The sequence below is a fragment of the Natator depressus genome, chromosome 7 (assembly GCF_965152275.1).
Source record: "Natator depressus isolate rNatDep1 chromosome 7, rNatDep2.hap1, whole genome shotgun sequence".
NCBI classification, from domain to species: Eukaryota; Metazoa; Chordata; order Testudines; family Cheloniidae; genus Natator; species Natator depressus.
In genome coordinates, this window is record NC_134240.1 from 123353919 (window position 1) to 123378767 (window position 24849).

A 24849-nucleotide genomic window follows, 5' to 3' on the forward strand; every position below is an offset into this window, starting at 1 on the left:
GGACTTCCCCCGTTCGCCACGAGTTTTCAAAGATAATGGCCAAGGGCTCTGCAATCACAGCCGCCAATTCCTTCAGCACTCTCGGATGCAACTCGTCCGGCCCCATGGACTTGTGCACGTCCAGCTTTTCTAAATAGTCCCTAACCACCTCTTTCTCCACAGAGGGCTGGCCATCTACTCCCCATGATGTGATGCCCAGCGCAGCAGTCTGGGAGCTGACCTTGTTAGTGAAGACAGAGGCAAAAAAAGCATTGAGTACATTAGCTTTTTCCACATCCTCTGTCACTAGGTTGCCTCCCTCATTCAGTAAGGGGCCCACACTTTCCTTGGCTTTCTTCTTGTTGCCAACATACCTGAAGAAACCCTTCTTGTTACTCTTGACATCTCTTGCTAGCTGCAGCTCCAGGTGCGATTTGGCCCTCCTGATATCTTTCCTACATGCCCGAGCAATATTTTTATACTCTTCCCTGGTCATATGTCCAACCTTCCACTTCTTGTAAGCTTCTTTTTTATGTTTAAGATCCGCTAGGATTTCACCATTAAGCCAAGCTGGTCGCCTGCCATGTTTACTATTCTTTCGACTCATCGGGATGGTTTGTCCCTGTAACCTCAACAGGGATTCCTTGAAATACAGCCAGCTCTCCTGGACTCCCTTCCCCTTCATGTTAGTCCCCCAGGGGATCCTGGCCATCTGTTCCCTGAGGGAGTCGAAGTCTGCTTTCCTGAAGTCCAGGGTCCGTATCCTGCTGCTTACCTTTCTTTGCAAAGCCGGGCACCAGGTTTCCCTGGCTACTCCTGGGGCCTGGCTGCATCTCTGCCGCCCCCTCCATCTCTGGGTTTCCCGCTGCCTTCAGAATCCTTCCCCAAAAGGGTCACAGTTAGCTGCCTGGCCCATTAGCCTCTTACCCTGTTTAATGAAGAGAGCCCCCAGCCCCCGAGCAGCTGGTTTTGTTTACTCTCCCCTTATTTTAAAGAGGGACCTTTGCCCCTATTATCTGACCCCTTCTTTTATTTCAGTTAATTAAATTAAAGCCAACTTCCCAGAGCTCAGGAATTTCCGGATCTAGTGCGTTGCCTGCCGCTACAGGGAGAGTCTGCTTAGAATTATACCGCCCGCGTGCCCGGGGGCTGAGCGCACGGTCCCTGGTGGCCAGCCGGGAGGGGCAGCGGGCGGCGAGTGTGCTGGGAGAGCTGCTACCGCGGACCTGGCACCTCTGTGCATGGCCAAAGAGCTTTGTCCCAGAGAGATGGGGGGCAGCCCCACCCCTGCCGGGCACACAGAGGGGGCAGCCCCACCCCTGCCGGGCACACAGAGGGGGCAGCCCCACCCCTGCCGGGCACACAGAGGGGGCAGGGCAGAGACACAGACACAATTATTTTGTGTTTTCAACCCGCTTTTCCCCATTTCTCTTACCAGCCCCAGCCCCTGGCCTGAGCTGGCAGCTCCTTCTGTGCTCACTGTGACCCCTTCTCCTCCAAGCTCACAGGTCCACACGCCGCACACACACTTCCCGCAGGCCCCGCGTGCACACCCCCAAACATACAGGCCCTACCCGTGTGCATGCCTAGTACAAACAACCTCCGCTTCCTCCCTCCCCCACACAACGAGCCACACAACCAACACATCTCCACTCAGCCTTAATGCACCCGAGGCCGTCTCAACCGCCCCCTGCCCACACCCCGCCAAACCCTCTCAAACCAACCGCACCAACACACGCCCCCACCCAAATCGAACCCTGCCCCCGACACGCCCCCCCACCCAAACCGAACCCCGCCTCCGACATGCCCCCCCACCCAAACCGAACCCTGCCCCCGACACATGCCCCCCCACCCAAATCGAACCCTGCCCCCGACACATGCCCCCCCACCCAAACTGAACCCTGCCCCCGACATGCCCCCACCCAAATCGAACCCTGCCCCCGACATGCCCCCCCAACCAAACCCCACCAACACACGCCCCCCCACCCAAACCGAACCCCGCCTGACACACCCCTGACACAAATCGAACCCTGCCCCCGACACGTGCCCCCCTCACCCAAACTGAACCCCGCCTCCGACATGCCCCCCAAACCGAACGCTACCAACACGCCCCCCCACCCAAACCAACCCCTGCCCCTAACACACACGCCCACCCAAATGAACCCTGCCCTGACACATGCCCCCACCCCAACTGAACCCCCCTAACAAAGGCCCCCACCCTGACACATGCCCCGGCTCAAACCAACCCCCTGACATGCCCTCTACCCAAAGTCCCCCCAATATACCCATGGCACCTGCCCTGACACCCCCCCCCGCCCTAACTGAACCTGCCCACGCCCACACGCCCACGCTCTGAAGCCAGAAGCGTTCTCTCTCTTTGCCAATGCCAGCGGTTCCTTTGTTTTAAGGGAACGTTTTCACAAGTGGCCCACGCCCCATAAGCAGCTGCACACACCGCTAGGCACCATGCGCACAGCTGAGCCCTGCGGCTGCAACGCCAGCGGTGCAGACCAACAGGGCTCACGGGTAAGTGGGCAAGAACAGGGCCTGCCCCTTTCTTTACTCAGGCAATCCGTTTTCAGTCTGGGCAAGGACACCAAGTGGGCATCGAAGTCCGGAGGAGGGGCCTGAATGACTGGAAAGACCTTCTTGACTCCTCTGCTCTGCAGGTGCAGTCCTTGAGGGGTCTAGCCAATGACAAACATTGACTCGTAACCAAGCACAATGAACAAAATTATATATCAAAAGGAAAACGAGCAAGCCCCCGGCGCATTGTCAGTCCTACCCGCCAGACCCGACTATAACAGACCCTCTGCATGCACGTCTGAGCCACTAACACACTGAGTCAATAATACTTCGTCCTGGAAGCAGGAGAGAGGGACGCAGTGAATTATGTCAGTCAGCTCAAGAATATCTGGAACGTCTGGCAAATCTGCTTATAGAAATCCAAACAAGGTCACATTTTCATCCGAGAGATTTGAAGAGCGAGGGGAAAGCGGAGTTTACACCCAGCCAATCTGCCAGGCAGGGTTTGCTTCGGAGCTCCCTGGGTGGAGCAAGCGTAACCTTTCAAAGGAATAACAGCTTTGACAAATTATACCCAATGTCCCCTGAGAATCGTCAGGATTTGGGAAAGCAATGTTCATATTTTAAGCTAGACACCAATTTGGTTTCATCAGCATTAAAATAAACTGTCACCTGCTAATAATTTTCTCGTTGGTTACAAAGGGCTTGTTTGGTGCGTGTGTGTTTGTTGGAACAAAGAGGGAAGAGACGCCATTCTGATCATTATCCACAGACACAATCCACTGCCAGCCCCCACAACTGGTTACGGATGCCACGCTGCAGACTTGGAATTCAAAGCCAGGACGAGGCCCCACAGACCAGAGGCAGCCCCATAGAAGTGTGGCCCTCACCTTACACACCTGGAAACAATCCAACAACCCTCCTGTTTCCCTTGGGGTGCTGCATGCGGCACCTCCCCAGCACGCAGCCAGGCAGCACCAGAGCAGCAGAACGCGGTCCACGGACCCTGCCCCCAAAGTCCCCAGGAACTGGGAGAGGGAGCCCTGCCCTACTGAGCCAAGATGAATTTGCATTTATTTAGCCTGGGAGTTTGTTTCCGCTAACAGGCCCTGATCCAGGCAGCTTTCCACTGATCAGGACCTAGTAGAGGAAGCAAACTCCCAGCCTGAATAAATGCAATCTGCCCACAGTGTAATCCTGGGAAACAGACCCCCCAGCTGAATGCAGGTCACCCCTGCTCAATCTGAGCTTGGAAATAATAAATAATGCAACCCATGCTTCCAGAGGAGAGGGCTGTACAGCCGGCCTCCGAGCCCCCCTCCCCAACACCACTGGCCAGGCAGCAAACCCCAGGAGCCGTACGCTCCAGCTAAGCCAACACCATTGCAATACTCGGGAACCCAGTGAGCCACACTCCCAGAAAGCCATTACTTGTAAAACCCCAGCAGTGCGCTTGGTGCTGTGCGCAGCTCAAGGATAAAGACCATTGGCTGCTGCCCCGAGGGGCACCCAGGCTGAGACACCAGACCGGAGAACGCAGGCGCAGTGAGGGGAGAGAATGTGCAATCTGAAATCCACTGGTAGGGCCCTGGGCTGGGGCCTGGTGGATTCAGGTGGGCCCGGGCCCCCCTACCCGGGCCGCCACCCCCCCTGGTGGCAGCCCCTTGGGTATTGGCCACTAGGCCATACTGCCCTGTATCTCAGGGATGCTATTTTGATTCTGTCCGCTAGGCCACGGTGTGCTGAAGGCAGGGGGCTGCGAGTCTGTGCTGCCCTGGACTCAAGGGCCACTGCTTTCACTCTGACCCTTGGACTTCAGTGTGGTGAGGTCCAAGACAGTCAGGCAGACAGTAACCGCGGTGTCCCCCACCCACTATCCACCTCGACCGGGGACGGGGTGTGCATACGCCGCCATACTCTCTTTCTGCAGTTAATAAATCTGTTTCATACTTTACCTAAAAAGGTGTGTTTAGTTGAAGTGCTTAGGAAACCTCAGCTCAGGTTACAAAGGCTAGTGCATTGTCCTCTCCACATCGAGGGAGGGGCAGACTGGGTAATAAACTGACACTGGTCAGGCTTCTGACCAGGCAGGACGGTACAGCTCTGGAGTGTAAGGCTGGGGAGCTGAGAGGAATTGGCTGGTACCTTTCTCTGTGTGATTCATGAGAGACTTTGGGAGCCTTCATGCAATCTAGCTGGGTGTGGGGCTCCACATGCAGTTGTACTGAGTGATAACAGCTCCTGGAGGGGTTTGCTTCTTGTGACTAGCAAAGCACTGAGAGAGACACCCAGGCTGGAGACTTAAGGGGGCTCAGCGGTGCCCCAGTTCCAGGATGCACCCCAGGGATCCCACCACAGTCACATCCTCAATGATATTCTTAGGATCTGATGGATGCTTTGCCAATTGGTTATCAGCAGAGGGATGGTTCCTGCCAGAGTTTTCCTGTAAAGAACTTGTTTTACCCAGCCGGGGCAAGCTCTTTCATAATGTGATTCAGACCCTGCACATGTGTGTGAAAGCATTGTCCTCTTTTTCCTTATTTGTATTGTGTCCCACAAGAATATTGGGGTTCCCCATTTTTCATTGGTTGTTTGTAGTTCTTTTTATTCTCATTAGCATTTACACACATAGTGCACCCTGCGATTAGGGCATGTGTTTGAAAAGTGTGACTACCTGGTGTCGTGTAGTCAAGATTACTCTTACTGTTAATTTTTTTGCAGTACCGCCCCTGGGTGCATCTTTTCCCATAATCTTGTGGCCTAGGGCCATTCTCTGGTCACTTACTTATGTCAAGCATTTCTTAAGCCTATGGCCTAGTCAGGCTAAGCTGACATCTGACAGGCCGCAGCCTGCAGGCCTTGCATTTCAGCCCTACTTACTTAGATACCGAATGCTACTTACCAGTCTTATCCTTCTATAACCCTACAACTTCACTCTATTTAGCATACAACGATTATATGTGACATAGCAGATGAGTTAATTATAACATCACACAACGCACAATAAATTAATGATAAAATGAACTAATTGGCTACATTATGCAGAAGTCCCAGAGGTGAATTGCCTCCTGGCACAGTTGGGTGGCTTGTGCGCCATGCTGGCTGTTTATGTGAAACATGGCCACCCAATTATCTGTTAGAATTAATACATTTTCCCCCACTATGTGGGGGAGGACGGCTGCGCCGGGTCGACGCACCACTCTTAACTCCGTGACATTTATATGGGTCTTTAGATCTTGAGACTAGAGGGACCCCGTGTGAGCGTCCCAAGCCAGGGAGGATGTGTCTATGACTGGCGTGAGGGTTGGCAGTAGGAGGACACAGAGGTCCCCCATGCAAACTTTCAGAAGGTCCATTCAACAATCCAGAGATAACAAAACTAACATTGGCACTTGAAGCACTTTGTCCATCTGATGATGATTCAGGGCATACAGTAGCCCTCCCTGCAGCTTTCTGAGATGCAGCCGGGTGTGCTGAACTATCTAGGCACATGCTGCCAGGAGACCCAAGTGACTAAGGCAGTTGCATGCTGTGGGGAGGGGGCATGCTCTCAGCCACACCACTAGGTCCCATAACGTTTCGAACCTGGATTGTGGTAGAAAGGCCTTGGCCTTTGTGGAGTCTAAGACTGCCCCATGAACTCTATTCTCTGCCCTATTTACTAGGAGTCCTAGCACGTCAAGATGGACAGGACTGTGGATGCTCTGGATAACACTTGAGCCTCAGACTGACCTCTGATCAGCCAGTTGTCCAGGTGCAGGAACATATGGACTCCGCATTTTCATAGATGCGCTGCCATCATGGTCATGCACTTCGTGAATATCCGAGCAGCAGATGACAGACTGAATGGAAGCACCGGGAACTGATAACGGTTCCCACCCATCCACCACAAATCTGAGGGGTTGTGGTGTATTGCCACATGGAAGTAAGCGTCCTTTAAGTCGAGAACAGCATACCAGTCCCCCTGTTCCAGGGAGGGGATAATTGAAGTTAGCATAACCAGGTGGAATTTTATTTTCTTTGGGAATTTGTTCAACTCTTAGATCTAAAATAGGTCTGAGGTCCCTGTGACGCATGGCCAGAAAGGGTTAAGCATCCTGCAGGATAAATGACCCAAATTCAACCTTTAGAGACATGTTAGAAAAGTATGTAAATGGTAATTAGGGCCATTCCATGCAAGATAGGCTAGAACTTTGAAATGCAAACCTGTATGGTTAGAGAATTAGAGGTGATACTAATTGTATGTGTTTACTTATATCCTGTTAGGTGTTACCCATGTAAACAGACAGTTCCTGTCTGTTACTATAGCTATTGATTCAGAGATCAAAAGGAAATATTAACATTTAGATGAATCTTGGGTGAAATTGAGTCATTGACTATATGTCTCTTTAAAGCTGTACATGAGCTACTTAATGGATAAATTACCTTATGTTAATCCATGTGGTTGATTACCAGTGATGTTTGGGAAACAGAAGGTTACATCACCCAGGACTGTATGGTCAAGGGGCTGCTAGAAAACTGTAAAAAAAGATCAGGTCCCAAGAGTCTTTTAATCTCAGATCTGCTTGATGCTTCATGCAGGGGAAGCTTAAGTCAATAAAACTGAGATCTCCACTCCTAATCTGGATCACCCTAAATATGAACATTGGACTGCAACCTATGGACTAATTCGGAAAGAACTCTTTGCAACTACAAAGCTCACCATCTCCACTATGAATCTGATCTCAGAACTGTACTCATGTCTGTATAGATACTGATCTTTTAACCAATACTCCCTCTTTTCTTTTTTAATACATTTTAGTTTAGTTAATAAGGATTGGCTGTAAGTGTATATTTGGGTAAGATCTGAAATATTCATTAACCAGGGAGGTAATGTGTCCGATCCTTTGGGATTGGTAGAACTCTCTTCTATGATGAATAAGATTTCCAGTAACCCTCATCACATTTGACTTGGGTGTCTGGGTGGAGGCCTGAGGCTGGGTTGCTTTAAGGGATCTGTGTTGCTGGCTTCTGGAGAACCAGGGAGATGCTATAGAAGCTGCTTTGTGCTGGTTTGGTAAATCTAAGTATTGGAATATTCACCAGCTTTGGGGATTGTCTGCCCCGTTCTTTGCAGTTTACCCTAATTGAGTAACTTCAGCGTGGCTCCCCGGGACCGCAGTCACAGCCCCCTTTTGCCTTGGGAATGAAGAAGTTATGGGAACAGCCTTTCCCTTTGAGGTACAACAGGACTTCCTCTACGGCCCCTCTCTAAAGAAGAGACTACACCTCGTGTTGAAGGACAATCTCTTGAGAGTGGTTCCTGAAGAGGGAAGGGGTGGGGGAAAAATGAACTGGAGGGCATATTCCAGTTCCACCGTGCTTAAGATCCAAGCACTTAGGAAGTGGGATAAGGAATTGGTAAATGAAAGGTGGGGAACCAATAGAACTATAATAACTGGTGCACTTCCCTCAACCAGCCCATCCGAATGGCTGTTTGGACAAGGCTGCTGGATGGGATGAGCCAGGGAGGACACTTCCTATGACCCCGGCCCTTTCTCTTTGGCAGATCTTGGGATCGGGGAGCAAAAATTTTGTGCCTGTACGGCTGCTGTAGATGAAATTGTTTCCCTCTCGTTGCTGGACTGCAGATTCCAAGAGATCTTAGTGTTGCCCTGGAATCTTTTAGGCGATGGAGTCTATCATCCATTTTTTTCTGAAAACAATGAGGGATCTTTGAAAGGGAGGTCCTGGATGGTCTGCTGGACTTCTGGCGGTAGCCCGGATGACTGCAACCACGAACACCTTCTCACAGTAGTAGCTGACGCCATGGTTCGAGCAGCCAAGTCTGCACTATCTAAACTGTCCTGGACAGCAGTCCTGGTGACCAGTTTACCTTCTTCCATCATTCCTGTAAACTCCTGTCTACAGTCCTCTGGTAACTTCTCTTTACATTTTGTTTTCCCCATGACTCAGAGTGACTCTTGGTTTGCAATCCTGAGTTGCAGACTTCCTGCCGAATAAAGCTTGTGATCAAACAGATCCAGCCTCTTCAAATCTTTGTCTTTTGGCATCGATGCCTGTTGTCCCCATCTCTCCCGCTCATTGGCAGCTGCCATTAAGGGAACCTGAGGAGGGAGGAGAGCAGAAATGGTCATGCCCCTTTAAGGGGATGTAGCACCTCCTCTCAGCTCGCTTTGCCGTGGGAGGCCAGAAGGAAGGCGTCTGCCAAAACACCTCAGCTGGCTCCATGAGGGCGTCGTTGGCTGGCAGAGCTACCCTGGCAGGGACTGTCGAAACCAGAACGTCCACCAGCTTGTGGGAACATCCACATCCCTCCTCTGCCTGGATGTCAAGCACAGAGGCCATACTTCTCAGTAGATCTGGATGAGCCCCTGTCGTCCTCTGGCAGCAGGGAATCACTCGCTGGCTCAACACCTCATCTGGTGATGAGACGACACAGGTGCTGGAACTAGAGGTCCGGGCGGGTGGGAGGGGCGGGCTGCCGCACGCCCTGGCTTAAAATGGTTTCCATTACAATATATCCTGGGTTTACAGTTTGGTTCAATAGCTCTCAGCAGCCGCACTATAAACATTGTTCCAGCGCCCCGTGAGACAAGAATGCCACAGACTTCTGAGGTGGTGGCTGACCTATGTCTTGTGGTGAAGAAGCTGCCTGAGAGACTTCTGGCTGGTTGGTACTGATCTTGGGGCAGAACCCGCTGAGACTGGAGGGGTGACAGTACTGGCAACACCATCGGAGGCTTGCCCCTTGACTGCTCCAGCTTTTGTGGAAGCTTGTGACGTTGCACTCTATATCTTTATGAAAATATACTTATGAGTGTGAATATAATGTAACTGGAATATGCTTTATGCAAAAGGTCTCTTGTAAGGTATCATTACAAAGCTTATAATATACTGAGTGTGGTCATCCTATTTGTATGAACGTATCATTCTTGTATCTGAAACTAGGAGTATGAAATATAACTCTGAGGTTCTATTGTAATTATGCAAAGTGTGGGCCATTAATGGTGGTTTGGAATCTTGATGGCTCCCACTAACCAGGACAACTGGCTGTAAATGGCTCTGTTTACTTGTAAGATTTCCTGTATACGTGTGTGCCAGCGAGTGGGTAATGAAGTTTCACAGGACATGTGATCATGTCACCTGAACTGGAATCCATCTTTAACCTTGTGCTTTTCCATTTAGAAGGAGGGGTGGGAACCCAGAGAGAGAGAGACAAAGGATTCCCACCTTGTGCCAAAGCTATTAAAGGGGGTGGAACAGAACAATTGGGGCTGCAGTCATGAGAAATCCCCTAGTTACCACCTGAACTGGAACTAACAAGGACTGTACCAGGGGAAAGGATTGGACCCAGACTAGGGAGGAGTCTAGTCTATGAAAGAAGCTTATTGGAACATCTCTGAGGGTAAAATTTATCTGTAATCAGTTTCTTAATGTATTAGGCTTAGACTTGCATGTTTTTGCTTTATTTTACTTGGTGACTTACTTTGTTCTGTCTGTTATTATTTGAAACCACTTAAATCCTACTTTTTATACTTAATAAAATCACTTTTGTTTATTAATTAACGCAGAGTAAGTGACTAACAGCTGTGCACATCTCTCTGTCAGTGTTATAGAGGGTGGATAATTTATGAGTTTACCCTGTATAAGCTTTATACACAGTAAGTAAAGTGGCACTGCAGAGATCTCTCAGGGGATGGCCTCGACAGACCTGGCACAGGTTCCAGAGGCAGCAATCTCCTCTCCCTAGGCGAGGAGTGCTCCAGGGGCAGCTTCTCCCCTGCATGTTTCACAGAGTCTCTGCCTCTACTTGGCCCTGGTACCGAACCTGAGGAAGGCCTGAGCCTTTTCTTCAGTACTGGCGAACGGGAGAGAGGACATCTCCAGTGGGGCACTCCACTCTGAAACTGACTTATGGGGGGCGCTTTCCCCAGGTGATGACTCTGATGGAGGGCAAAGCGCTGCCTCCCTAAGTAAGCACGTGAGCCGCTATGTTGTTCTTTCTTTGAGTGGGGCTTGGTCCCTTCACAAAAGGGACATTTGTCACTAATGTGGGATTTTCCCAAATGTTGTAAGCAGGCCAGGTGCGGGTCGCCGACTGGCACAGGCTTAGCACAAGTCCAGCAGGACGTAACCCTGGAGAGCCGGGCATCGTTCTGGTACCGATCCTGGTACCGAAAGATAAAAAGTGGTCAAAAAAGGCCTAAAATGCAAACCTAGCACTGAGAACTGGCTAATTTCTAACAGCAACAGGCTATATACACACAGGAGTGAGGGACGCATTTGTCGCACGCAGCCTGGCTGTGCTCTGACAGCCATCGGTGGCAGTAAGAAGGAGCTGAGAGGGGGCAGGGTGGCTCTGCCCTCTCAAACCAGGGTGGTGACAGAGGGCTCTCGGAGCACCCCGCCGGGTCCCGCGGAGGGTAACATTCTCCGATCACTGTGCACAAGGTGCGCACCTACAGTGGAACGTGCCCGTGCAAGCACTCAAAGACGAACCGGGAAAGCGGATGCTCATGGGGAAGGGGAGAGGACATGGAATAATTTACACCAAAAAAAGCCAACACCCTATGGTGGCCAGTGCCGCTAGTCAGGGTTTGGTTTTTAACATAACCCTCATTGTCAGGGGAGTCGCTGGGGCTCAGCACGCTCCCTGAATCATAGGTAGTGGTTCCTGACTCTCTAGCAGGATTAGGGTCATGGGCTGGGGAAGGCTGTGCCTACCCAAACAGCCCCGTATGGCCCCACCCATGCTCCTCCCCGAAGCTCTGCTTAGTGCTTGCCCTTCCCCCTTGACCCCAGCCCCAGCATGGTGCTCCTCTCCAGGGAAGCAGCTTGCTGGGGCTAGGGCGGCCGGGACTTGGAGTGGCTGGGGCCGCCCAGTGCTGGGGAGAGGTGGGTGAGGCTGGAAGCACTGGGGCTGCCCGCCCTATGCTTGGGTGGGCCGGGGTGGGGCCGCGCCGCCTGCCCTTTGCTCGGGGGCTGTGCGCCGCCTGCCCTGTGCTTGGGGGCCAGGGGATGGGGCCTCGTGCCTCCCGGGTCCTCGTGTTGGGGGGTGGGACTGGCTGGGAGCTAGCCTCCCGCCGCTGGCGGTTCACGCACCGCCCATGATTAGGGTACACAGGACAGCTCAGGCTGTCTGGCATGAGGCATTCCCACTATTTGCCCAAGACTAAGGCTACGATTTTTTCACGGAAGTCACGGAATCCGTGAATTCAGCCCTGTCAGCCGGAAGCTGCAGGGTTCCCCCACTGCTCCCTGTGGCCGCGGGTGCCAGGGCCCCCCAGAGTTCCCAGCCATCACAGGCAGCAGCTCCTGGCCGCAGTGGGTGGTGGGGTAGCCCTGCAGCTCCCCGTGGCTATGGGTGCCAGGACCCCGGCGTATGTCCCAGCCAACATGGGTAGCGGGGCCCCAGCGGAGGTGGGCAGCGGGGGCGCCCTGGAGCTCCGAGCTGCTGCAGGCAGCACCCCAGCCCTGCGGCCCCTGGCCAACACAGCCAGTGGGGCCCTCCCGAGCTCCCTGCCACCATGGGTGGTGGGGCCACAGCTCCCGACTGCAGCGGGGCCCCCGCAGCTCCCAGCCAACACCGGGGGTGGCCCCCGAGCTCTGAGCTGCCGTGGGTGGCGGGGCCCCAGAGTTCTGAGCTGCTGGGGTCACTGGGGATCCTTCAAAGCTCCTGGCCTCCACAGATGGCAGGGGGACCCCAGAGCTTGGAGCCCGGGAACCCTGGAGCTCCAAGCCCCCACAGGCAGGGGGGACCCCCAGAGCTAGAGCGGCCCACACAGCTGTCCAACCTCTGGAGGCAGCTGGGCTCCCCATTCGGTCAGGGATATTTTCAGTAAAAGTCAGGGACAGGCCACAGGCTTCCAGGAATTTTTCTTTATTGGCTGTGACCTGTCCCTGACCATTACTAAAAATATCCCTGACAACGTCTTCGCCTTACCCATGACATACGAACATGCTCCAAGCCTCTCTACCAATGGCACTATTAACACTCATTTTGTAATTTGGGGAGTCAGGTGAGAAATCAAGTGTTAACCTCTTGCTGACAATCCCATCCTGGACCGGAATCTGGGAGTTTACATGAAAGATTTCCATGGAATCTATTCTCCAGCCCTGTATCCTAGTTACAGTGCTGTGTAGTGGTTTAAAGGTTATTCCTATAGGTGGATTCCCCCTGGACACCCAGTCTCCGTTTCCTATGTATGGATGGCAGAGAACCCAGCTCTACATTACTCCTGGGGCAGTAATATATTTTTCATTGGACTGAGTTTTTCCCTCTGGCTCTGGTGGGTTTAGATCCAGGCCACCAGCATGTGAGAGCTGGAGCCAGAGGTGCAAAGAGAAGCAGGATACACAGAAGGACTTTCAAATTGTCCAGTGACGCACCGCATGCAGCTTTCTGCTCCCCTGTCCAGTGCAGCCTGGCCTAGCCCTGAAGCTGTCTGCCTACCTTACGAGGTATCAGGAACCCAGGCAACAAATGAAGCTTGGGGAAGAGTTTTTTCCACTTCCTGCAATTTGGTAGAACAATTTGGTAGCCTGGGAGGGGTGACTGGTTATTCAGAGATTCCAAGACCCGAAGAGTCACTGTGATCACCTAGTCTGACCTCGCACAGGCCAGAGAACGGCCCCAACATAATTCCTAGCGCAGATCCTTTAGGAAAGCAGTGCCAGTGCTGGAGATCCATCCCAGCCCTTGCTAAGTTGTCCCAATGGATAATTACATTCACTGTTAAAAATGTACACCATATTTCCAGCCTTATTTTATCCAGCTTCACCTTCCAGCCACTGGCTCTTTGTAGACCTGTCTCTGCTAGACTGGAGAACCCATTATTAAATATTTGTTCCCCAGGTAGATACTTACACACCCAGCCCAGGGCAACAGCAAAGGCTAATGCGTCCCTGCCATGGCGTGTTTCCTAGTGAGCTGCCAGGGGATGGCCTTTCCCTCCACTTAAGCACAGTACAGTGGCTGAGGAGGTGGCTTCCAAGGGGTCTGTCCCTTTCACAGTGACCGTTTGAACCTAGACAAGATGTTAACTCTGCCCTAAACAACATCTCATTGCCGCACAGCTGCTAGTTTGGGAAAGTAAAAGGAATGGCGAATACCTACTGTTGCCAGGTAACAGCATCCACTGTGCGGCCAGCCACCTTCATGAACCTACAGGAAACAAATGAAGAAACCATGTAAGCCTGATATTGTGACAGTGGTTGATGAGCGCACGACAAATCCAAATGCAACAGACACTCCTCCCAACTCACATGCTGGCAGACACAGTCACTGCACCGGCTGCTGCTGAACTGGATTACTGTATCCTTCAATGGAAAGAACCAACCAACCAATTATTGTGAGTGTCTGTTGCATCTCCAGCTCAGAGCACAGGAGGAGGAGAAAGCTAACCCAAGATCAAGGCCTTGAGCATTCTTTCAGGACGTCAGATCTAGGAGGATTATGGAGGCACTTTAGGAGCTCCATAGTTAAGGTTCCAACAAGGTATGTGCATGAATTAGTCTCTTGATAGTTCATGACTCAGAAGTCTAAGCCCATGGAAGAGCTCATCCCCACACAACAGTCATGTTAAATTAGAGTTAAGGCTGTTCAGGTGTATTTCCTCACACGCCTAATGCCAAAAACAAGGAGGTTATAGATTATAGGTACCATTCACACCCAGCACACTGCCAGCCTCCAAGCATTAGCTTACTGCCACCAACACACTAATGGCATCTCTAGTCATCAATACCATCACCCTCAATGCACACATCAGAAATCATGCCCCCCAAAATCACACTGCAATGCACAGTCTGTGACTAGTTTGTTATAAAACACATTATAAATATACATACAAAAATATTGATTTGTATATTTTAATGACAGTTGTGTGCATGTGTTCAGCAGTGCGCATTGTACTGTGATATTTTTGGGAAGTCACACTGTAACTATTGTGACATGCGTGAGTGTTCTCCAGACCAGTCTCATCACTTGCCCTGTAACCTGGGGGGCCCTGCAATGCCTTGCTGCTGTAGCTCCCAACCTGGCTTGCTCACAAATAGCCACCAGCATGCAGGTGCCCCTGCGTCTGTGTGTAACTGCAACCTGCCAGCCACATTCTGGTTCTAACCAGCCTGGGTTACTACTGCAGGGTGACCACAACAAATCCCCAGTTCCAGATCCCTCCCCAAAATGTATGATCTGAACCATTCAGCTGTTTTCCGGACAGTCCAGAGATATTAGGTCCATTGTCCCGCTAAGGGAACAATACACAACTTGCCACCCAAAATGGAGTTACCCAGACAATGTAACTTAAACACACTGGATTGGATTAAACAATAAAACCAGTTTATTAACAAAGGCAGATAGGATTTTAAGTAAGACTGAGTACAAGTCATGAGGCATAAAAGTCAGCATTGTTTATAAGAAAAAGAACGATAAGTACTTCCTAACGTAACAAACTAGATTTAATTCCAGGTAAATTCCTTACCACGTCCTCCCAGCTACATTACTGACCAAAATCTTCAGACCACAGTCCAGCAATTTGTTCTTTTGTATTCTTAGGGGCAAAGTGGGAGATGGACAGGGAGAGAAATCCCTAGCGGTGTTTGCTCCTCACTTTTATCATTCAGCCTATTAATTTCATTTGGTGGCCCCTAGTTCATGAAATGAAAAGGAGTAAATAACACTTCCTTATTTACTTTCTCCATACCAGTCATGATTTATAGACCTCTATCATATCCCCCCTTAATCGTCTCTTTTCCAAGCTGAAAAGTCCCAGTCTTATTAATCTCTCCTCATACGGAAGCCGTTCTATACCCCTAATAATTTTTGTTGCCCTTTTCTGAACCTTTTTCAAGTCCAATACATCTTTTTTTGAGATGGGGCAACCACATCTGCATGCACTATTCAAGGTGTGGGCCTACCATGGATTTATATAGAGGCAATATGATATTTTCTGTCTTATTATCTATTCCTTTCTTAATAATTCCCAACATTCTGTGTGCTTTTTTGACTGCCACTTCAAACTGAGTGGATGTTTTCAGAGAACTATCCACAATGACTCCAAGATCTCTTTCTAGAGTGGTAACAGCTAATTTAGACTCCATCATTGTATATGTATAGTTGGGATTATGTTTTCCAATGTGCATTACTTTGCATTTATCAACATTGAATTTCATCTGCCATTTTGTTGCCCAGTCACTCAGTTCTGAGAGATCCTTTTGTAGCTCTTTACAGTCTGCCTGGAACTTAACTATCTTCAGTAGTTTTGTATCATTTGAAAATGTTCGCACCTCACTGTTTACCCCTTTTTCCAGATCATTTATGAATATGTTAAATAGGACTGGGCCCAGCACAGACCTCTGGGGGACACCAATATTTACCTCTCTCCATTCTGAAAACTGATCATTTATTCCTACCCTTTTGTTTCCTATCTTTTAACCAGTTTCCAATCCATAAGATGACCTTCCCTGTTATCCCATGACAGCTTACTTTGCTTAAGAGCTTTTGGTGAGGGACCTTGTCAAAGGTTTTCTGAAAATCTAAGTACACTATATCCACTGGATCCCCCTTGTCCACATGCTTGTTGACCCCTGTCACCGTGCCTTCGTGGATCACAACTGAGAATACCAAATTCAGGACAAACTGCTGAGAAATAGGGCAGATGAACCCCAAAACTGGCAGTTACTCTCCCATTTGGTATACCAAACCAACAAAAGTAAACTTCTGTCTCACCACACTGGCTAATAAGAAGTCACTAAAGCAGTTTCCTGAGGCATTCCAGTCCTGGATTCAACACCCAGACACTAGACTTAAAGATGAGTGGTTCTTTAAAACCAGTGCCTTGCATGGTGACAGGTTTCACAGTGGTAGCCATGTTAATCTGTATCAGCAAAAACAACAAGGAGTCCTTGTGGCACCTTAGAGACTAACACATTTATTTGGGCATAAGCTTTCGTGGGCTAAAACCCACTTCATCAGATGCATGGAGTGAAAAATACAGTGAGCAGTATAAATATTATAGCACATGAAAAGATGAGAGTTGCCTTACTAAGTGGGGGGGTCAGTGCTAATGAGGCCAATTCAGTTAAGGTGGAAGTGGCCTATTCCACCTTAATTGAAGTGGCCTATTCCACCTTAATTGAATTGGCCACGTTAGCACTGACCCCCGACTTGGTAAGGCAACTCCCATCTGTTCATATACTGTATATATATGCCTGCTGCTGTATTTTTCACTCCATGCATCTGATGAAGTGGGTTTTAGCTCACGAAAGCTTATGCCCAAATAAATTTGTTAGTCTCTAAGGTGCCACAAGGACTCCTCGTTGTTTTTTCTTTAAAACCAGTTTCATCAAACAAACAGTTCTTCTGATCCCAAAGGACCAGCTACACACCCAGGTCAATATAAAACTCAGATCTTACCCAAAAACCACACTGTTGCCAATCTTTTAGTATCCAAAATCTAAAGGTTTACTTATAAAAAGAAAGAAAGAAAGGTGAGAGTTAAAATTGGTTAAAGGAATCAAATACATACTGTGACAGGGGCGGGCTAAATGGCTACAGGAGAGTAATAGAAGGCAGATATATTAGCCCCAGGCTAAGTAGGTCCCTTTTCCCTGGGTAAGGTAACAGGGAAAGTTCCAGAACAATCAGGAACCTTCTGGAGACAATTAAGACAGGCTGATTAGAACACCTGCAGCCAATCAAGAAGCTGCTAGAATCAATTAAGGCAGGCTAATCAGGGCACCTGGGTTTTAAAAAGGAGCTCACTTCAGTTTGTGGTGTGCGTGTGAGGAGCTGGGAGCAAGAGGCGCTAGGAGCTGAGAGTGAGAAAGTGGACTGTTGGAGGACTGAGGTGGACAAGCATTATCAGACACCAGGAGGAAGGTCCTATGGTGAGGATAAAGAAGGTGTTGGGAGGAGGCCATGGGGAAGTAGCCCAGGGAGTTGTAGCTGTCACCCAGCTGTTCCAGGAGGCACTCTAGACAGCTGCATTCCACAGGGCCCTGGGCTGGAACCCGGAGTCGAGGGTGGGCCCAGGTTACCCCCAAATCCTCCCAACTCCTGGTCAGACACAGGAGGAGTCGACCTGGACTGTGGGTTCAGAAAAACGGCCAAGCTGAGGGCTGCTGTGAACCTCCAAGGCGAGCAAATCTGCCAATAAGCGCAAGACCCACCAAGGTGGAGCAGGAACTTTGTCACAATACAATAATTGCAAAGTTCTTGGTTCAGGCTTGTAGCGGTGATGGAATAAACTGCTGACTTAAGGCAAGTCTCTGGTTGCTTCCAAATCATTGGAAGGTCCTCAGTCCATTTGTTAGATGCTCGTATTAGTATAAGTCCATAGTCCAGAGGCTTGAGCAGGAAAGAGGTAAAATGGAGATCGTTCCAGGGCTTTTTATATCTTCCTCCATGTGGAGGGAAACCCATTGTTTCAAACAAAGCCCTCAGCAGAGCTAGTGGCAAATTACAGGTAAAAGATGGAGTTTGCAGTCACAAGAGCAAGTGACATGTCTATGCATGACTTCACTTAGTCATAGCAGGAAAGCCAATTATCTGTAGATAGGCGTCTCCCATCGTCCATTGTGAGTTAAATGTTCCTTGATGAGCCACTTAATTTGAATAGTCCCTTCAAGATGTGCAGGCTATTCCCTTGTCTACTTCCTTGGGGACATGCCCCTCCCACCCTTTCCTTTATGGATCGCTTTTGGTTTTTAGATAGCTAAAAAGCTCCTTGTGCAGCCAAACTGGCCTCCTGTGGCTCTTATCTTTCCTCTGTGTTGGAATAGCTTGAGGTTGAGTCTCCAATTTACAGCTTTTAGGAACTGCCAGTCTCCTTCGACTCCTTCTCTTCTTAACTGGTCTTTCCATGGCATCTCGCCTGCTATTTCTTGGAGTCGGTTGAAATCGCCTGTCTGAAGCCCAGTTTGGCTGTTTCCGAGGATCTTGAATTCTATCAGATCACGATCACTTCCTCCCAAGTTCCCGACCACCTTCCCGTTCACAACTAATTCATCCCTGGTGGTCAAAATCAGATCCCAAATGGTTGACCCCTTAGTTGTTTTCTCAACTTTTTGGATTAGAAAGCTGCCCCCTACACATGCTCAGAACTTGCAGGCGCATTATGGTTATGCTGCAATCATAGGCACCAGCTCCGGTTCTGGAGCACCCACTGGGGAAAATAGTGGGTGCTCAGCACCCCCCAGCGGCCCCACTGAGCAGCTCATGCGTTTAAATAGCTTTATTGGGTTATATTTTGTCAATTTCAAATTTTATTTTAAGTAGGTTTATTTTTATAAATAACCCATCTTTAATTTCAATAACCTGATTTCAATCAAATTTTTAACTTTTTAAAAATGATCAATTTTTGTCCATCCTGACCTGAACACTTGCTATTTTTTCAAAGGGATCACGGTCTAAAAGTATTTTCATCGGGCAGAGATTTCTGGTGATAGGTGGCTCTTTAATTTATCGGGAAAAGGCAGACTGAGATCCAGTGGCTGGCAGCTGAAGCTAGACAAATTCAGACTAGAAATGAGGTGCAGGTTTGTGCACTGATTCATTAACAACTTAGAGGGGGCGGATTCTCCATCCCTGGCAGCCTTTAAGGCAAGACTGGATACCTTTTCCAAAGAGACACTGCAGCTCAAAGACCTGGATGACCATAAACGGTCCCTTCTGGCCTTAAATTGATGACTAACGCTATGGGGCCTCTGTGTGCTACTCTAACAATCACCGTGTCTCCTGAACCAAGGCTAGTCAAGCACAGCACACCCGTACTCTAATGAACCCCTCGGGATGCAAGCCGGTTCTTTGTTCTAGCCAGGAGTTCGTTACAGCAAAAGAGATCCGTGGGGGCGGGGGCTGACAGCTCCTCCAGCCCCAGCACCTCAGTGGGGTTTGAGGTGGGATCCAGGGACCAGGTTCATTGTAGTCCAAGGTTCGTTATTGTGAAGAGCGTTATAGGGAGGGTGTACGGTACGTATGTGCCAGCAACCTCCGCACAGGAATTACATTATACACTGGTAAGAATCCTTATCGAGTGCTTGTCATCCGTAGGTCTGGCTCTGCGAAGGAGGTGAAGGATCACTACTCTGAGTTAAACTCCATAGTTAAAGATGAGCCAGAAGTTTTAAGTTTAATAAGATCTTTAAGCCTTTGGTTTTTGTCATTTTACTGATATTTGTACAAAATAAACACAAAGTTGAACCCTGAGCAGAATTAGAATCTTTCACAGTCGTCTGAACATTGGTATTATGCAGAAAGAGTAAGAAGAGTTCCAGAACTGTCCCTTTTTTCCCCCTGAAGTTTTTTCACTTGATTGTCTCATCTTTGCTTTCTATTAATTTTGATGGCATAAATGGGCCCAAAGAGTCAAAGATGTTAACATGACCTTGTCACTGGCCAACATTAACCAGCGTTAAACAAGGTTCGGGTTTGGCGTACAGGGACCACAGCCTGCTTACTATCATGGCAAAAGCAACATTCAACAACCTTTTAACTGTTTCTTATGATAAGGGGGTGGGGACAGTTAAAACGTTTCAAATGTCATTAAGTAAGGGTTTCATTTGCACAACGTCCCTTGTTCCTCCACCTTTTAGCTGGAGAGAGATTTTAGAAAGAAACCCTCCTTGTCTGACTGATTCTTAGATGTGATTAAAGGTACTAACAACTGTCCTTCTGGGTAGGGTTGCCAGGCATCTGGTGGTCGACCAGAACGCCCGGTCAAAAAGGGACCCCGGCGGCTCTGGCCAGCACCACCGACCGGGCTGTAAAAGTCCAATCAGCGGTGCTGCGGGTCTAAGGCAGGCTAGTCCCTACCTGTCCTGGCACCACGCTGCACCCCCAGAAGCAGCCAGCAGGTCCGGTTCCTAGGAGCCACGGGGCTCTGCATGTTGCCTCCGCCCCGAGCACCGGCTCCGCACTCTCATTGACTGGGAACCAATGGGAGCTGGCAGGAGGTGCCTGCTGGCAAGAGCAGCACGTGGAACCTCCTGACCCCCCACCCCCCCGCCTAGGAGCCGGGCCTGCTGGCCACTTCCAGGGTGAAGCGTGGAGCCCACCTTAGGCCTGCTGTGCACTGACCAGGAGCCGGCCGAGGTAAGCCCCTGCCCCAACCCCGAACCTCTGCCCCAGCCCTGAGCCCCCTCCAAACCCAGAGACCCCTCCACCCCAAAGCCCTCATCCCTGGCCCCACCCCAGAGCTTGCAACCCCAGCCGGACCCCTCATGCTCCCTCCCACACCCTGAACCCCTCATCCCCAACCCAGAGCCAATAGCCCCTCCTGAACCCCAACCCCCTGCCTCAACCCACAGCCCCCTACTGCACTCCGAATCCCTTGGCCCCACCCCCCAGTCTGGAGCCCCCTGCTGCACCCCAAACCCACTCAGCCTTGCCTAGCACCATGGCCAGCACACGGTCCCCCAAACAAACAGACCACATGGTATATTTCAGTCCAGCAGCAAGCACACCACAACAAACCCAAACACACACACAGCAGACAGCAAACTTACCCAAGGGTCAACTATCCCCATATTGACTGGGTACATGTCACCTCAGGACGGGATGCAGAGATAAAGTTTCTTGACACCTTAAATGTCTGCCTCTTGGAGCAGCTAGTCCTAGAACCCACCAGAGGAGAGGCAATTCTTGATTTAGTCCTAAGTGGAGCACAGCATCTGGTCCAAAAGGTGAACCTAGCTGGACCGTTTGGTAATAGTGACCATAATATAATTAAATTTAACATCGCTGTGGCAGGTAAAACACCACAGCAACCCAGCATGGTAGCATTTAATTTCAGAAAGGAGAACTACAGAAAAACAAGGAGGTTAGTTAAACAGAAATTAAAAGGTACAGCGCCAAACGTGAAATCCCTGCACGCTGCATGGAAACTTTTTAAAGACACCATAATAGAGGCTCAACTTAAATGTATATCCCAAATTAAAAAACATAGTGAGAGAACTGAAAAAGAGCCACTGTGGCTAAACAACAGGGTAAAAGAAGCTGTGAGAGGCAAAAAGACATAAAAAAAAAAGGATAGCTAATGTGATTCCAATTTTTTTAAAGGGCTCCAGAGGTGACCCCGGCAATTATAGGCCAGTAAACCTGAATTCAGTGCAGGGCAAACTGGTTGAAACCTATAGTAAAGAACAAAATTGTCAGACACGTAGATGAACATAATTTTGGGGGGAAGTTTTTGGAGTCATTCTGGATAGTTCTCTGAAAACATCCACTTAATGTGCAGCGGCAGTCAAAAAAGCAAACAGAATGCTGAGAATAATTAAGAAAGGGATAGATAATAAGACAGAAAGTATCATATTGCCTCTATATAAATCCATGGTATGCCCACGTCTTGAATACTGCATGCAGATGTGGTCGTCCCATCTCAAAAAAGACGTATTGGACTTGGAAAAGGTTCAGAAAAGGGCAACAAAAATGATTAGGGGTAGGGAACGGCTTCCGTATGAGGAGAGATTAATAAGACTGGGACTTTTCAGGTTGGAAAAGAGATGGCTAAGGGGGGATATGATTGAGCTCTATAAAATCATGACTGGTGTGGAGAAAGTAAGTAAGGAAGTGTTATTTATTCCTTCTCATAACACAAGAACTAGAGGTCACTGAATGAAATTAACAGGCAACAGATTTAAAACAAACAATAGGAAGTATTTTTTCACACAAGCCGCAATTACTCTGTGATGCTCCATGCCAGAGGATGTTGTGAAGGCCAAGACTATAACAGGGTTCAAAAAGGAACTAGATAAGTTCATGGAGGATAGGTCCATCAATGACCAGTAGCCAGGATGGGCAGGGATGGTGTCCCCAGGCTCTGTTTGCCAGAAGCTGGAATGGGTGACAGGGGATGGATCACTAGATGATTCCCTGTTCTGTTCATTCCCTCTGGGGCACCTGACATTGGCCACTCTTGGAAGACAGGATACTGGGCTAGATGGACCACTGATCTGACCCAGTATGGCTACGCTTATGTTTTTATATTCTTAAATTCATGGATGACAGGAGAGGTCCCAGAAGACTGGAGAAGCGCTAATGTGGTGCCCTGCTTTACAAAGGGGGGAAGGAGGAGCCGGGGAGCCATAGAGCAGTCAGCCTGACTCCGATATCTGGGAAGCTGCAAGAGCAATGTATCAAACATTCTATGTGTGAACACCAGGAGGACGAAGGGGTGATCACCAGCAGCCAGCCTGGATTTACCTGCCAAACTAGCTGGATTTCCTTTTCTGACAGGCTGACTGATTTGATGGATGGGGGAAATGTGGTGGACATTATACCTAGACTTCAACAAGGCTTTTGACACAGTCCCATGACATTCTGATACGTAAACTAGAGAAATGCAGTCTTGGCAGAACGACCATTGAGTGGATACAGAATTGGTTAAGCCACTGCAAACAGAGTAACTATTAATGGAATGATGTCAGATAGGAGGGAGGTCTCAAGTGGGGTTCCACTGGGATCTGTTCTGGGTCTGGTGTTTGTTTAACATCTGTACTAATGATCTGGATGTGGGAACAGAGAGCGCACTGATCAAGTTTGCAGATGACACGAAGCTGGCGGGGAGGTTTCCAACACTTTGGAGTATGGAGCTACAATTCAGAGGGGTCTTGATAAGTTGGAGAACTGGGCTATAGACGACACAATGACATTCAGCAAAGACAAAGGTGAGGTGCCACACTTAGGGAAGAAAAACCAACTGCACAAATACAGAATGGGAGATAACTGGCTTGGCAGCAGCACTGCTGAGAAGGATTTGGTGGTTGTGTTGAGGTTGTGATCCACCATGAGTCACCAGTGTGATCCTGTCGTAAAAAAAGCAAATGCGATTTTGGGTTGCATTACCAGAGGCAGAGCACGCAAGTTACAGGAGGTGACAGTACCGCTCTGCTCGGCGCTGGTTAGGCCTCAGCTGGAGAACGGTGTCCAGTTGGGGTCGCCAATGTCTAGAAAGGATGTAGAGAAACTGGAAAGGATCCAGGGGTGAGTGACAAAGATGATCAAAGGCACGGGTGGCAAGTATCGCAGGCCGGGTGAGGCTACGCATCCCCAAACAGCCCCAAGTGGTGCCGCCCATGCTCCGCCCCCAGGCCCCTTCCTGCTTGCCGCTCCCTCCTTGGCCCCAGCTCAGGCAAGCTGCTCCCTTCCTGGAAGTGGACTGGGACTGGGGCTAGGGCAGGCCAGCCTGCTGCCGGGACTCAGGGTGGCTGGGGCCGCCCAGCACTGAGAGGCCTCTGGGCACTGGGGCCACACCACCCAGGGCTGGGCGTGTGCCGCCCAGCACTAGGGGCGCTGGGAACAGAGGGTCAGCAGGGCCTCATGTAGAAGGGATGTGGCCAGGGGCTAGCCTCCCTGAATGGGAAGCTCATGTGCCACCCATGATCAGAGGGACAGAATGCAAGCCATATGAGCAAAGGCTGAAAGAACTGGGTATGTTCAGTTGGGAAAAGAGGAGATTAAGGGGGGAATATGATTGTGGTCTTCAAATACTTGAAAGGCTGCCATACAAAGAGATGGAGAAAAGTTGTTCTCTTTTGCCACAGAGGGCAGGACAACGGGCAATGGGTTCAAACTACAGCACAGCAGATTTAGATTAAATTTCAGGAACATCTTCCTAACTGTAAGAGCAGTCGGCCAATGGATCAGACGCCTGGGGAGGTTCTGGAAGCTCCTTCTCTGGAGGCTTTCAAAAGGAGGCTGGATAGCCATCTGGCTTGGGTGGTTTAGACACAGTAAATCCTGCATCTTGCCGGAGGTTAGATGAGGTGGCCCTTGTGGTCCCTTCTAAACCTATTATTCTATGATTCTATAAATTAAACACAAAAAATATTAAGCTATACATGTTTGCTGTCAAGTTTTAAAGAAAACTCAAACTACTGAACTGGTGGAAATCACTTGCTAAGCACCCAGAACCAGAGTTTGTTGAAGTGCTAAACCAGCTGTTGACAACAGTAGACAGGCGGAATCTCCATCCTTAGAGGTTTTTAAGTCCTGGCTTGATAAAGTCCTGGCTGGGATGATTTAGTTGGGGTTGGTCCTGCTTTGAGCAGAGGGTTGGACTAGATGACCTCCTGAGGTCTCTTCCAACCCTAATCTTCTAAGATTCTATGAACAGTAGCCTCTCCTGCAGGTGCAGAGGGAATATTTTCTTCATGTCTGTTTATTCACCTAGTTCAGCTCACTGACTAGTTTATTCAAAGTTACAAAACCAATTGGAAGCTGAAAAAGCAGGAAAGCTTATTCGCCTCTTCCAGTCTGAATAAAAACTAGGCATGAGGATGAGATTTACTAGTTCTAAATTCTTGAAGCACATGGCGACCAGAAACAAATTAGTTCAATTC

General features: G+C 49.5%; 1 protein-coding gene across 1 annotated transcript in view; it reads right to left on the bottom strand.

Moving 5' to 3' along the window:
• The window catches only part of HPSE2 (heparanase 2 (inactive)), a 281188-nt gene that overhangs the window by 67544 nt on the left and 188795 nt on the right, over positions 1–24849 (bottom strand). Inside the window, exon 6 of the mRNA XM_074959546.1 lies at positions 13625–13672. Coding sequence (XP_074815647.1) covers positions 13625–13672 — 48 coding nt within the window. The remainder of the gene's footprint in view (positions 1–13624; positions 13673–24849) is intronic.